Below are 12,646 nucleotides of genomic sequence, written 5' to 3' on the forward strand. Positions count from 1 at the left end.
GCAGCAGGAGGACAAGCCCAGAAGGAAAAATCTTGTTTTATTTTTCTACTCTATATTTTGCCTCTCCCATCTCCTTACCCAAATAGATACTCACTCTGTACCATGCAGAATCGGTCTTGTACCATACAAAGTTGGTCTGTTTGTAGTTTTAAGGAATAGTGTTATATTATAAACCTTGGCCTTTTATGGTTTTTTCAGTCGCTGCTGTTTTAAGATCCGCCCTCGCTGCTGTAGCGCGTCTTGTCCGTGGCTCAGACGCTGCTCAGCGGCTCCCAGCCAACAGTCTTGATCTCCTTATTGGTTAAGACCTTCTGTATGATATGGATAATTTTCATTTTTTTCTTCATAAAAGATTCATGCATTCTTTGTTAGGTTAATTTCTAGATAGTTGTTTGTTGTTAATGTGAATGGTATTTCCTATTGTATTTTTCTAGTTGATTTCCCTGCTAGCTGAGTCTCTGCATCTGCTAGTTGAGAGATAACACAGAGTTCAAGAAAAATCTGCCACCTCAGACACTGGCTGAGAAGCTAGAGGACCAGGCCCTCATGTTTTTCACCTCTCCAGTCTTTTCGATACATAGTCTCAGAGTTTAGAAGCACACTGATGGCCTGGAATGTGCCCGGGGAAACAGAAGCTAGCCCCAGAGAGTCACTGGGCTGGCCTGTACTGGGCTGGGCTGTGACCGGTTCAAAACCCATAGGAGGGCGCCTGGGAAACATAATAATGTGGGGCTGGAGTGGAGGGAAGATGAAGCTGCGGTGACCCCCACCTCCCCTCCTTCTGAGCTTCCCCTTAGCCCTAGTCCTGTATGGAGGGAGCGTTGCTGGACCACGGGGCCCAGGCAGAAGAAAGGTCAGTGTATCAGGGGACCAATACAGCCTTTGCTAGTTGTCCCAGAGCTAACAACGTGGCTCCTGAGCAGAACGATGGTTTGTTTCTACTTACGTTTAGGAAGATAGTGAAGGCTTCAGAGGCTGTTTGAGCTTTGCTAGAAAAAGGGACCCAGGTATGGCTCGCTGTAAGTAACAAAGGTGCTTCTCCAGCTCAGCCCTGGTGGGATAAAATCTGTTTGCGTTTCTGAATCATGTAACGGTTTAGGTGATGATGCAAGCAGAAGGAGATCACAGTACTAACTGAGCGGACATCCAATCAGCCAGCAAACATTTACCAAACCCCCATATCTGTCCCTACTATGCCAGGTACTTGCGATGCAGAGATGGACCTGATATATTTCTCGTTCTCAAGTAACTTACACATAAACGAAGAAATTTAGTCAAGTATTCCAGTAACTACAGATTTGGGGTACTGAGGGCTACAGAGTCCAGCAGGTTCTTGAAAGAAGCTCACATGTACGTGAGCTCATTATAAATAGGTGCTCCCAAGACAGACACAGGGGAAAGAGCCTTCCAGGCCAAGAAGAAGGAGTAGCAGGAGCTAAAACACGAGCCATTAAGTAGCTAGTTGGTTCAGGCCTGTCCCAGACCTGCACACAGCCTCGAATATGCTGTGTCCTGAATGAATGAACGGATAGATGGGTCAATGAAGTGCTTAGTGGAAAAGAACATGGGCTTTGGAGTCAAACTGTATTATACGAGATATCGAGAGTAGTCAAATTCTTACAGAAAGTATAACAGTAGTTGCCATCGGCTACAGGGGAGGGGGCCATGGGAAGTCGTTTAATGAGTATCAAAAAAATTCTGGAAATTGGTTTCACACGATGTGAATATACTTAACACTACTGAATTACATCCTTGAAAATGCTTCTAATGGTAAATTTTATGTTAGGTGTATTTTACCACAATTGAATTTTTTAAATAAACTATAAAGTCCCCAAGTTACTTACATTAGGAAAGGGTTATTCTGTCTATATTATCCCACGGGTGATAAGGGCCCGAATAACTTGTCAGATTTGAAACTTCCTCTGTTTTGTGAGACATTGAGAGTTTCGATTCTAGTCATCTGCTTTAAAATGGGAGAGGTTTCTGACTCCTAACCAAATCTTTTTTAGGAAATGACTGTCCAAGGCGAGGTCCAATCAAGTCCATTACCTCCTGGGTTTGCTCCGGGGCGAGCGTCCTCTCCTGGAGGTATGCAGGGGCCGTCCTAGGAACCAGGCTGGATCTTGAGAGGCTGGGGAAGGTGAGTCGTCGGGCTTGGGGCTTCGGAAGGAAGCACGGTAAGAAATAAAGTTCTGGAAGCGGGGAGGGGGCTGGTGGGATGCGCGGCCAGGAGGGGGTGGAAGGGAGGCTGTGATCCGGGATGCTGTTGCCCGGAGGCAGCGTGGGACGCTGTTGCTGGGAGACCGCGTGGGACGGCGTTGCCGGGAGACGGCGCTCCGCCCTGCCCCGCCCCTCGCCGGCGTCCGGGGGGCAGTGAGGAGTAGGACCTCACCGAGCACCTCCAAAGCCATGGCCGGACACCGAAAGGAGAAGGTGATCCCAGATGAGGTCCATCAGAACCAGATCCTGCGGGAATTATACCTCAAAGAGCTTCGAACCCAGAAACTCTACACACAGTATCACGTGAATCCCCTCCGCAAGGGTGAGGGGCGCCCCCAGGGGCGGAGGTAGGGGACAGGGGTGGGCGCCCCTGGGGGAGGGCGTGGGGGTGCGGGGCGGAGCACAGTAGGAGACGCTTTCTCTGACCTCGCCGACCTCCCTAGATTTCAGGACTCTGACTCCGCGGGGGGTGGGGGGGTTGGGGGAGATCTCGCTCCACATCCCATCAAATACTTTAATATATGAAAATGCACACACGTCGCGATTAAATAGTATTTTTGTGGTGAAAAGGTTGAAAGACTTTTTAAAATTTTGCTTTCAAAGTAATTATATTTGGTAGGGTTTTATGTTTTGTTTTGCTGTTTGTGTTTTGGTTTGTTGCTAATAATATGCTAGTTGTGTTGTTAATAAGCTAGCTGTTGTTGGTTGGTTGGTTGGCTGGTTTTTCCAGGCTTCTCGTATTGTCTTAGGTGTTTGGAAAGTTCAGGGGGGTTGGACTGGGGGCTCAGAGTGACCCCCTGATAAAACGGCCCTGCCCCCACTCCTCACCTGGCACATTCCTTGGGCAGTTGCATCTGGTCCTGTAGCATCAGCTGCCCCTGAATGCCCCTGGGTCTCAAATGGAGCCCCAGACCCACGCCCCCAACCACCGCCCAGCTCTCTTTCCCTGGACAACCCGTGGGTACCTTAAACTCACCCGTTGGAGAACTGGGGGCATCCTCCTCCTCTCCCCCACCTGCAGCCACTCCCGAGTATCTTGTTTGAGCAGAAGGTACTGCAGTCGTTTTCCCTCCCTGGTTAGAAGCCTAGAAGCCTCATCCTCAGTCTCTCCCTCACCGCACACATTGAAGTGGTCACAGTCCGGGTTATTCCTTAACATGTCTCCCACCTGACCCTTCCAGGGTTCTGACCTCAGTGAAAGACTATGGTGCGTGTGGAGGCATGTCGACCTCTCCTCACTTACTTCCCCCCTCTAATTAGGGCCCAAGTCCACCTCTCTCCCCAGCCTCCCTGCCAGGCCTCAGCAGGGCCCTCCTCACCTCTGTCTGCACTGATCTGATGGTCTCCTAACGACCCTCTTCCTCCAAGCCCCACTGTCCCTGACACCACTGCTGGCTGGACCTATGCTAAAAGTGACTTCAATCTTGCCGGTCCCTCTGGAAAACCCTCAGTGGCCCAATGGCTTCTGAACTGAGGTTTAACCTGGTACATAAGACCCCCATGGATCTGGCTCTGCTGCCCCCCCCCAGCCTCGTCGGGACTCCCTTCCCCGGCCACACGCTGCTGCCCCTTTAATACATATTTTAGTGCCTACTATGCACCAGCCGAGTGCTCCCTTCTCTCCCACCACGTCTAAATAAGTGGATTTCCTAAATATGTCACAACCTTCCCCATCTTGTTACCTTCATAATCGTTGTTTCTCCTTCTAGAACTTCTCTCCCAACTTCTGGGCCTAATTAACTGTAGTCCACTGCAGCTCAGCTATGTAGAGAAAATGTCACGTCATTTTTAGGTAAAAAGTATATATATTTAAGATGTACAACCTGATGTTTGATATACACATGCAGTGAGATGATTACAACAGTCAAGCTAAGCAGCATACCCATCTCACAGAGTTACCGTGTGTGTGTGTGTGTGTGTGTGAGTGTGTGTGTGTGTGTGTGTGTGTGTGTGGTGAGAGCACAGAGAATGGACTGTCTTCATTTTGCTTGTAACTAACCTGGTTTTTCTCTGGAGCTCTCAATCAATTTCAGGAAAATAAATTAACGGTCCCATTCTGTTTGAACTTGGTCCATTCCCGCAATTTAAATAATCCCTTCAGGCAACATTCAGCCATTCTAGGTCTCCCAGCTCATGTCCCCTGGTCACATGATTCGTGTGTCCATTGGGGTCAAGTGAGGAAATATTAGAATTAGAACCGTATTTCTGCTAGAACTGGTATAAAGAAGAAATCATACTGCTCGTAGTACATAGAGACCATGGAAATACACATGTACTGAGTGCGTGCTCAGAAGGTTTTTACTGGTAGGACTCTGAGGTAAAAAATCACTTTGGAGACCACTGGATCCTTCTGGCCTCTGCTCATTTCCTACTGCCCTCCACCCAGCTCAGTCCACTGAGTTACTCTGGTCTTGATGGTTCTCAAACTCACCCGGCTTACTCTTGGATTCCCTCGCTTTATTCGGAACTCTGCTCTAACGTATGCCCTTAGAGAACTGTCACCCCCATCCCACCCCACCGTCCACCGTCAACTCTCTGCCCATGTAACATTCTTTATTGTCTTACATCTCCCGTATTTTTGCCCAAATATTTATTGGTTTATTGTCTGTCACCACAAATAGAAGCTCAGGGAGCACAAGCACCATGTCTGTCCACAGCCCTGTCTCTGTGCGTCAGGAATTAGGAGTTGCATGGACGTCTGTGGATTCTGTGCCTCTGTTATCACAGAGACTTCGGGGGATATGTCATTATGTGTCTAACCTTGTGTGGCTACCTGGTTTGTCTGCAACCCTGCAGACCGGCGCTGTTTGAGAGAACGTTCTGCAGTGATGAAACATTCTATATCTATGTTGCCCCAAATGGGGGCCATTAGCCCCATGTGGCTACTGAGCACTTGAAATGTGGTGCGTGTGCCTATGGAGTGGATTTCTAAGTGTATTTAATTTTAACTATTCAAATCCAAGGAGCCACATGTGGCTGGTGGCCAATGGCCTGGACAGCACCACTCTGGATGGTGAGGTCCTTGAGAGCCTTATTCCCTCTTGCCCAGCACGATACGTGACACGTGGCAAACACTCAGAAAACATTCAGCAGGTGTGTGGCTAGGGCGAGTCTTCAAGGCGGGGGGCGTTCATGTTTTAACGTGAACCTATGATGCTGTTTTTCTCTAGTTCACACAATCACCAGAAAGCCCATGTCTTGGCACGATAACCTGGAGGAACCTGCAGATGGTAAGTTCCAGGCTTTGCGGACACCACAGGGCTAGAGCACAGACAGGGAGCTGGCGGGAGAGAACTTTCAGGGTGGTGTCACCTTGGGGCAACCCTTTGATCATCTGGAAACTGGGCTCACACTCGTGAAGCTCGCAGGAGATTGACATATTCAGCCATACGGCCAGTTCATTCACTGTCAAGCCAAGAAAAATGCTCCTAATGGCCTTAACGCTGCGTTCATACATTCATTCATCAAACATTTAGCTGTTACAAGCAGAGGTTCTGAAGTCATTTTAATGGAGTTCAAATCCCCGTTCTGCCACTCATTAATCGTGTGACTTTGGGCGAGTTTTTTAGCCTCTCTGAACCTATCTCTCAGCTTGTTGTGAGGATTAAACAAAGTAACTCAAGTACTCAGGACGCAGAACGGTGTCATACGTGGTGATCAGGAAATGCTATTACTTTCATTATGACCACGTGACAGTCACTCTGATGGGGCGGGGGCGGGACGAAGACCTCACACCACAGTGAAGGAGACAGACGAGTAAACAGAGAGTAGAATTGGGGTGGCAACAACAGAGAAAACAGGTGCCCTAGGCAGGCCGTGGAGTTCTGGGAAGTCTTCTTGGAGGAGGTGACCACAGGCTGAGGTGGAGTAGGTCAGGTATAGAAGACCAGAAGGGCGTTCTGAGGGATACGGAAAGGTGCAGAAATGAGAGCCGGCAGCATGGCCAAGCAGGTGGGCAGCTGGGCGTGGCTGCAGTATCCAAGCGGGTGGGGCCCCGCTCAGGACCGATGGAAGAGAGGCATTTGATGGAAAGTCCAATCCTTCCTGGCAAGCTCGCCTCCCTCCCCGGCTTAGAGTAGAATTTGAGGGGCGCCTGGGTGGCACAGTTGTTAAGTGTCTGCCTTCGGCTCAGGGCGTGATCCCAGCGTTCTGAGATCGAGCCCCACGTCAGGCTCCTCCGCTGGAAGCCTGCTTCTTCCTCTCCCGCTCCTCCTGCCTGTGTTCCCTCTCTCACTGGCTGTCTCTCTCTGTCAAATAAATAAATAAAATCTTTAAAAAAAAATNTGTGCCCAGCACGATACGTGACACGTGGCAAACACTCAGAAAACACTCAGCAGGTGTGTGGCTAGGGCGAGTCTTCAAGGCGGGGGGCGTTCATGTTTTAACGTGAACCTATGATGCTGTTTTTCTCTAGTTCACACAATCACCAGAAAGCCCATGTCTTGGCACGATAACCTGGAGGAACCTGCAGATGGTAAGTTCCAGGCTTTGCGGACACCACAGGGCTAGAGCACAGACAGGGAGCTGGCGGGAGAGAACTTTCAGGGTGGTGTCACCTTGGGGCAACCCTTTGATCATCTGGAAACTGGGCTCACACTCGTGAAGCTCGCAGGAGATTGACATATTCAGCCATACGGCCAGTTCATTCACTGTCAAGCCAAGAAAAATGCTCCTAATGGCCTTAACGCTGCGTTCATACATTCATTCATCAAACATTTAGCTGTTACAAGCAGAGGTTCTGAAGTCATTTTAATGGAGTTCAAATCCCCGTTCTGCCACTCATTAATCGTGTGACTTTGGGCGAGTTTTTTAGCCTCTCTGAACCTATCTCTCAGCTTGTTGTGAGGATTAAACAAAGTAACTCAAGTACTCAGGACGCAGAACGGTGTCATACGTGGTGATCAGGAAATGCTATTACTTTCATTATGACCACGTGACAGTCACTCTGATGGGGCGGGGGCGGGACGAAGACCTCACACCACAGTGAAGGAGACAGACGAGTAAACAGAGAGTAGAATTGGGGTGGCAACAACAGAGAAAACAGGTGCCCTAGGCAGGCCGTGGAGTTCTGGGAAGTCTTCTTGGAGGAGGTGACCACAGGCTGAGGTGGAGTAGGTCAGGTATAGAAGACCAGAAGGGCGTTCTGAGGGATACGGAAAGGTGCAGAAATGAGAGCCGGCAGCATGGCCAAGCAGGTGGGCAGCTGGGCGTGGCTGCAGTATCCAAGCGGGTGGGGCCCCGCTCAGGACCGATGGAAGAGAGGCATTTGATGGAAAGTCCAATCCTTCCTGGCAAGCTCGCCTCCCTCCCCGGCTTAGAGTAGAATTTGAGGGGCGCCTGGGTGGCACAGTTGTTAAGTGTCTGCCTTCGGCTCAGGGCGTGATCCCAGCGTTCTGAGATCGAGCCCCACGTCAGGCTCCTCCGCTGGAAGCCTGCTTCTTCCTCTCCCGCTCCTCCTGCCTGTGTTCCCTCTCTCACTGGCTGTCTCTCTCTGTCAAATAAATAAATAAAATCTTTAAAAAAAAATAGAGTAGAATTTGATGGAGGGAAGATGTAAGGTTTATATAGGACAACAGAGTAAGAAGGTGGGGCCGGCAGGAAGAGGGAGGGTCTCAGAGTGTAGCGGAGACAGACAAGTGGATAGACCCACAGAGCATCACAGAGGAAGTCAGGATGTGGTTACCTGTCGTGAAGACACCGGCCCAGCTAGAGGAAAGGAGAGGAGCTGGGGCCTTGCAGCAATAAGGAGAGAACGGCAGCGAGGGACCTGAAAACAAGCCAGGAGTGCTTATATTACGGATAAGCTCAGCCCGGGGCCAGGTCCTTCATTCTTAGTCATCTTGCTGAGATGGATATTGGCCTCTCCATTTTCCAGATGAGCAGAGTGGGGTCCGGAGAAGTTACACCGCCCGTCGGGCTAGTAGCAGAAGGGCCAGGTTGACTGGCCTGACTACAAAGCCCAGGTTCTTGTCCAACTGCCTCTCTCAGGTTGAGACTTGATAGCGTGGAAATTGAAAATGAAACTTTTGTAAGTCCTCGAGCTCTGGAGTTACAGATTCACGTGGGGCTGGCAGCCGTACCTCTTGCGGGCGGAGGATTTGGCCTTAAACCCTCCTCCTCACTCCGCCACAGCCACAGTGGCCCAGCTTGCTCGTGCCTCAGGGCCTTTGTTCTTGCTGCCTGTACCGTGCTTTTCCTCCGCCTCCATCTCAGGGCGGGCTCCTGCGCGGCATCCAGAGAGGCCTTCCCTCCCCACCCTGCTCCAAAGTAGGCCCCCCCGGCCTCTGCGTGCCCCTTTACCTCCTCCTCCTTCACAGCTGGCATCACCCTCGGATTTGTTGGTCCCCTTGGGTATTGTGTCCTCCGTCACCCCACCTAGAACACAAGCTCCGAGACAGCAGGGACCATGTCCGTCACGCTCTGCTCTACCCCTGGGGGCCAGAAGAGCGCCTGGCACAGTTTGTGCTCAAGAAATCTTTGTGGAAAGATGAGCGTGGCAAGGCCTTAGCAGCCCCCGAGGCCGGGAGCTGTGTCTCTAAGGAAGGCTGTGGCCTGAGTACAGGGCTCGGGAGCGCTCCGTCCCAAAGCCTGCCTCCTTCATAACGCGTGCTTTCTCCCAGCCAGGTTTCTAAATCTTATCCACCATGCTGCTCATGGGCCAAGGAAGAAATACACAGAGACACAGACTGAAAGCCAAGAAATCGGATGGGACTCAGAGCCCTTGGTAAGTGTGGCTCCTTTGCTTGGCAAGCAGAGGCAACAGAGGCTGTGGTTAGAACAGCCTATGAGGTCCGACTGCCTGGGTTTGAGCTCTGGCTGCCACTTAGTAGCTGTGTGACCTTGGGTAAGGCACTAAGCTCTTCCGTGGCTCCGCTGCCGCAGGGTAACGTGGCGCTCTTGCAGATACTACGGAATGAGGTCGTATTTGCAAGGGGCTTGGAACGGTGCCTAACGGAGCAGACACTGCGCGCGGGTGCGCCAGACGAAGCGTGCCGCTGACTGCCTGAGTTTGCTCCATAAGTTACTAGCCCGGTGGTCTCAGGCACGTCACGTAGCCTCACCGAGTTCCGTAAAATGGGAACGCTCGTAACAACACGCACCTCGTTTGACTTCGAGGAGCCTGGGAAATGTGATCGTCAGCACGTCATCCCCCGCAATGAGATAGGGCTTCTGGGACGAAGACAATTTGAAGAACTTCCCGCCACATTTGTCTTTTAACTTGCGCACATCTTTCATCACATAGATCATTGTAGTTTTTAAGTCAAATGTGCTAGGCTTTTCCATCACGGTTTCTGGGGTTTGTGCCTTGCTTAGGAAAACGTTCACTATCCAGAGTTGCCAAGTGACTGGCTTTCCTTCCAGATTTTTCCCCAAGTTGTCGTGTCTTGTTAACACTCGGCTTTCAGTCCATCTGTGTATCTTGCACCCGATGTGAGACTGGAGACGCTCTTCCTCAGCTCTATCAGAACTTCCTGCGTTCCCTCGAAGGCACCAAGGTCCTGCACAATGTGTGTCCTTACGTTGACTGCTCCAGCAGCCTGCCTCCGGACCCCTAGCCTGTACCCCTCGGGGAAGTCCTCCTCGTCCTTCAGGACTACTCAGGAGTCCCCTCTTTATAAAGCCCCAGGAAGAGACGTGCGCCCCGCACTCCCCACCACGCGGATTTGGGCGCCTTCCCAGTGTACTCCTGGAGCGCCTCGTGCCTCCGGCTCCTGCACCACTCAGCCCAATTCCGTCATCAGTGTGACATGGTGGCTCTGGAGCCAGACAGCCTCAGTTCAAATCCCAGCTCCACCGCCTTCTAGCCTGGGGACCTGAACCTAGCAACTCCCATTTACCCACCTTAAAGTTGGAATAACAATACTGACACTTGAAGGTGTGTTGTGGGGATTAACTGAGACAATGTGTCTATGCTGCTTAGGGCAGTGCCCCGCACACAGTAAGTGCTCAATAAATGCGGGCTACTTTGATGCAGATGAGGAGGAATAAACAGAAAAAAGAGCTCGTAGACCAACCAGGGACCAATCACCTGTTTCTCCTGGCCCCTTGGCTTGATCCCAGGTGTCCTCCTCTACGGAGCGTGCACCCTTCCCAAGAACTGCCCACGTCCTGTAGTCCTTAACTTTGCACTGTGGGGCCTGGCCTTCTCACCCACGTAAACAGCCCTAGTCGGGGCTTGGGGCTCTGCCACAGGGAGATTGGAATAAACAGCTCAGTAAGAAAGAAGAAAGGAGGGAAGGAAGGGAGGGAGGGAGGAGACAGGAAGTGGGTCCAGCAGGAGCACCCCACCTTCACAAGGGGGACTGAGTCCAAGAGAGCAACACTCAAAGGGACAGAGGAGGAGAATGGTGGGGGACAGACTGACAGTGAATAAGGGTGGGGATGAAGGGTTGTGAAGGGAAAGATAAATTATCTGAGTGAGATAATTAAACAACTTTTAAAAATAGTACAAAGCATAAATAATTTAACTCGCTATTCTTCATTTTTCTTAAAGAGGAAAGGCCTGGCTCCCAGGGGTACAGAGTGTGCATGTGGAAATGCATCTTTGACCAGCGTATCTCATGGCAGGCTCAGCTGGCCGTGACAGGAAGGGCCGGTGAGGGTGCCCTGGCCAGCCCTGCCCCAACCCTCCCAGGCCTTGCAGATAAGCGACTGTGTGCCAGCGGGTCAGCCATCGCGGTGGAGTTGCAAAGGGTCTACAAACACACCAAGCCTGTTCACCGTCACAAACGTAGGGGCAATGCTGTCAGATGGCACTGGTGGCAGAGTAAGAAAGTTTACCCCCCAAGAGTTAGATGCAGGTGTCGTGCAACCATAAAAGGTAAATAAGCCAGAGGTTCAGGGTGATATGGTTGGGGGCAGAAGAGGCTTGATCAGCCCGAATTTAACTTAGGGCTCCCCGCCCCTAGCAGAAGCTCCCCCTGGACAAGCAGACAACCCCAATCCCAATATTGGGCCGGTGGGGAAGCCACACTCAGATACCTCTCAGCTTCTGCTCTCCCAGTGACATTTAATGAAAATGTGTCCTTTAATTGTGTAAGTTACTCTTAGAGCTTCTGTCCACTTTATGTGTCAGAGGGCTCGCTCTCAGTTCTCTGTGTAACCACATCAACAACATCCATTCTTCCATTCAAATATGTCCTGAACCCCTAGTGCGTGCTGGGTACTGTTCTAGGTGTTGGGGATAAGCAGGGACTGAAACAGATGCAGCAGCCAGTCTCCTGGAGCTTACGTTCCAGTGGGACCAAGCATCCAGAGGTGTGGCCCCAGCGCAGGGGTGGGAAAGGGAAGTGTAGCAACCCCGCATAGGTTACAATTCTTTTGATGGAAATGCCGTCATTTCCATTTCCCAAACGAGGTTGCAAAAGGAGACTCGCTGGCGGCCATACATTCGAGCCCAGGTCCGTCCGACCTGGAGCCCAGGTCGTGGCCCCTCCGCAGAGGCTCCCTCCTGATGCCTGCGTTCTCCTCTCCAGGTCAGCCCGGAACGTGACGACCGCAGGCTGAACCACTTCAGGGTCTACAACGATATCACCCTGTTCAAGGCTAAAATGTGGAGCTTGGGAGAGGATGATCGCCACAAGTAGTCCTCCAGCCGTGACGGCGGCCCTGTCTTTAACACCCAATTTGTGTGCTGCTCGGATCAATAAAGATTACTTTCAAGCCTCGGTCTGACTTCTCCTAGCTGAGTCTCACATTTCTCCTTTCTGCCCACGTCTGCTGGTTCAAATAGTTGGGAAATACAGTTGTCAATAAAGTTGAAGAAAAATTAACCTTCCCCGCCATGTAGTACCATCTGCAGGTCCTGTGAGGAAAGTGGTGCAGGTGCTGGGAGGGGGGCGCGCCCCGAGCGCTCGGAAGCCCCGCACCCACCCACCCACACCTCGCCCCACGTGGCCCTGGCATTTGGCCCTTCCTGAGCTATGGCTACGAGGGCGAAGCCATAGATGGCTGAGGTCACTCCTGCTTTGGAGACCTGACAAGATCAAATGGAAGCCCGCAAATCTGAGTGACCTTGCCCCAGGAGACCTTTTCCTACAGTATGCTGAATTATTAACCATTAAAGACTACTCGGGCTTCTAGAAATGTGCCTGTTTGCTATAAGGGATCTGTGGTCAAAGTCCAGGAGGTGACCTGTGCTGTCACAGATCTACGCCTTTGTCCTCAGTCTGACACAAAGCTCCTAAGTCCCACATCATTTCCTGAGAGGTGAGGGGCTCCTTTTATTCTGAGGCAACTCTTAGCAGCCCTAGATCGTTTCAGATTGGGGGCTGCTCACTGGAAAGAACAAACCTTGAATAGAAACTTGGAATTTTAGCCCCCCTCCCCCGACATCTGGGGAGGGAAGAGGGACAGAAGATGGACCATCACCAGTGGTCAGTGAGTTCATCAATCATGCCTACAGAGTGAAACCTCCAATAACCCC

General features: G+C 51.3%; 1 protein-coding gene across 2 annotated transcripts; it reads left to right on the top strand.

Moving 5' to 3' along the window:
• Window positions 1-2,360: 2,360 nt before the first annotated feature.
• FAM183A (family with sequence similarity 183 member A) lies at window positions 2,361-11,890 on the top strand. 2 transcript variants are annotated; one of them, XM_002925563.4, is made up of 4 exons: window positions 2,361-2,542; window positions 5,391-5,450; window positions 8,841-8,944; window positions 11,697-11,890. In XM_002925563.4, the coding sequence occupies exons 1-4, from the start codon at window positions 2,410-2,412 to the stop codon at window positions 11,805-11,807; spliced, it is 408 nt and encodes a 135-aa protein (XP_002925609.1). In that variant the 5' UTR covers window positions 2,361-2,409; the 3' UTR covers window positions 11,808-11,890. The 2 variants fall into 2 exon arrangements, with proteins under 2 accessions (XP_002925609.1, XP_034506514.1); XM_034650623.1 differs by lacking the exon at window positions 5,391-5,450 and adding an exon at window positions 6,635-6,694.
• The last annotated feature ends 756 nt before the right edge of the window (window positions 11,891-12,646 follow it).

This window comes from Ailuropoda melanoleuca, chromosome 2, assembly GCF_002007445.2.
Source record: "Ailuropoda melanoleuca isolate Jingjing chromosome 2, ASM200744v2, whole genome shotgun sequence".
Taxonomy (NCBI): domain Eukaryota; kingdom Metazoa; phylum Chordata; class Mammalia; order Carnivora; family Ursidae; genus Ailuropoda; species Ailuropoda melanoleuca.

What these genes read in the sequence shown, in the direction of transcription:
- FAM183A (XM_002925563.4), top strand. Translation starts at nt 2,410, where the DNA reads ATGGCCGGACACCGAAAGGAGAAGGTGATCCCAGATGAGGTCCATCAG. An exon ending in CCTGGAGGAACCTGCAGATG is followed by an intron (nt 5,451 to 8,840) that starts GTAAGTTCCAGG and finishes GCTTTCTCCCAG; the next exon opens with CCAGGTTTCTAAATCTTATC. An exon ending in GATGGGACTCAGAGCCCTTG is followed by an intron (nt 8,945 to 11,696) that starts GTAAGTGTGGCT and finishes TCTCCTCTCCAG; the next exon opens with GTCAGCCCGGAACGTGACGA.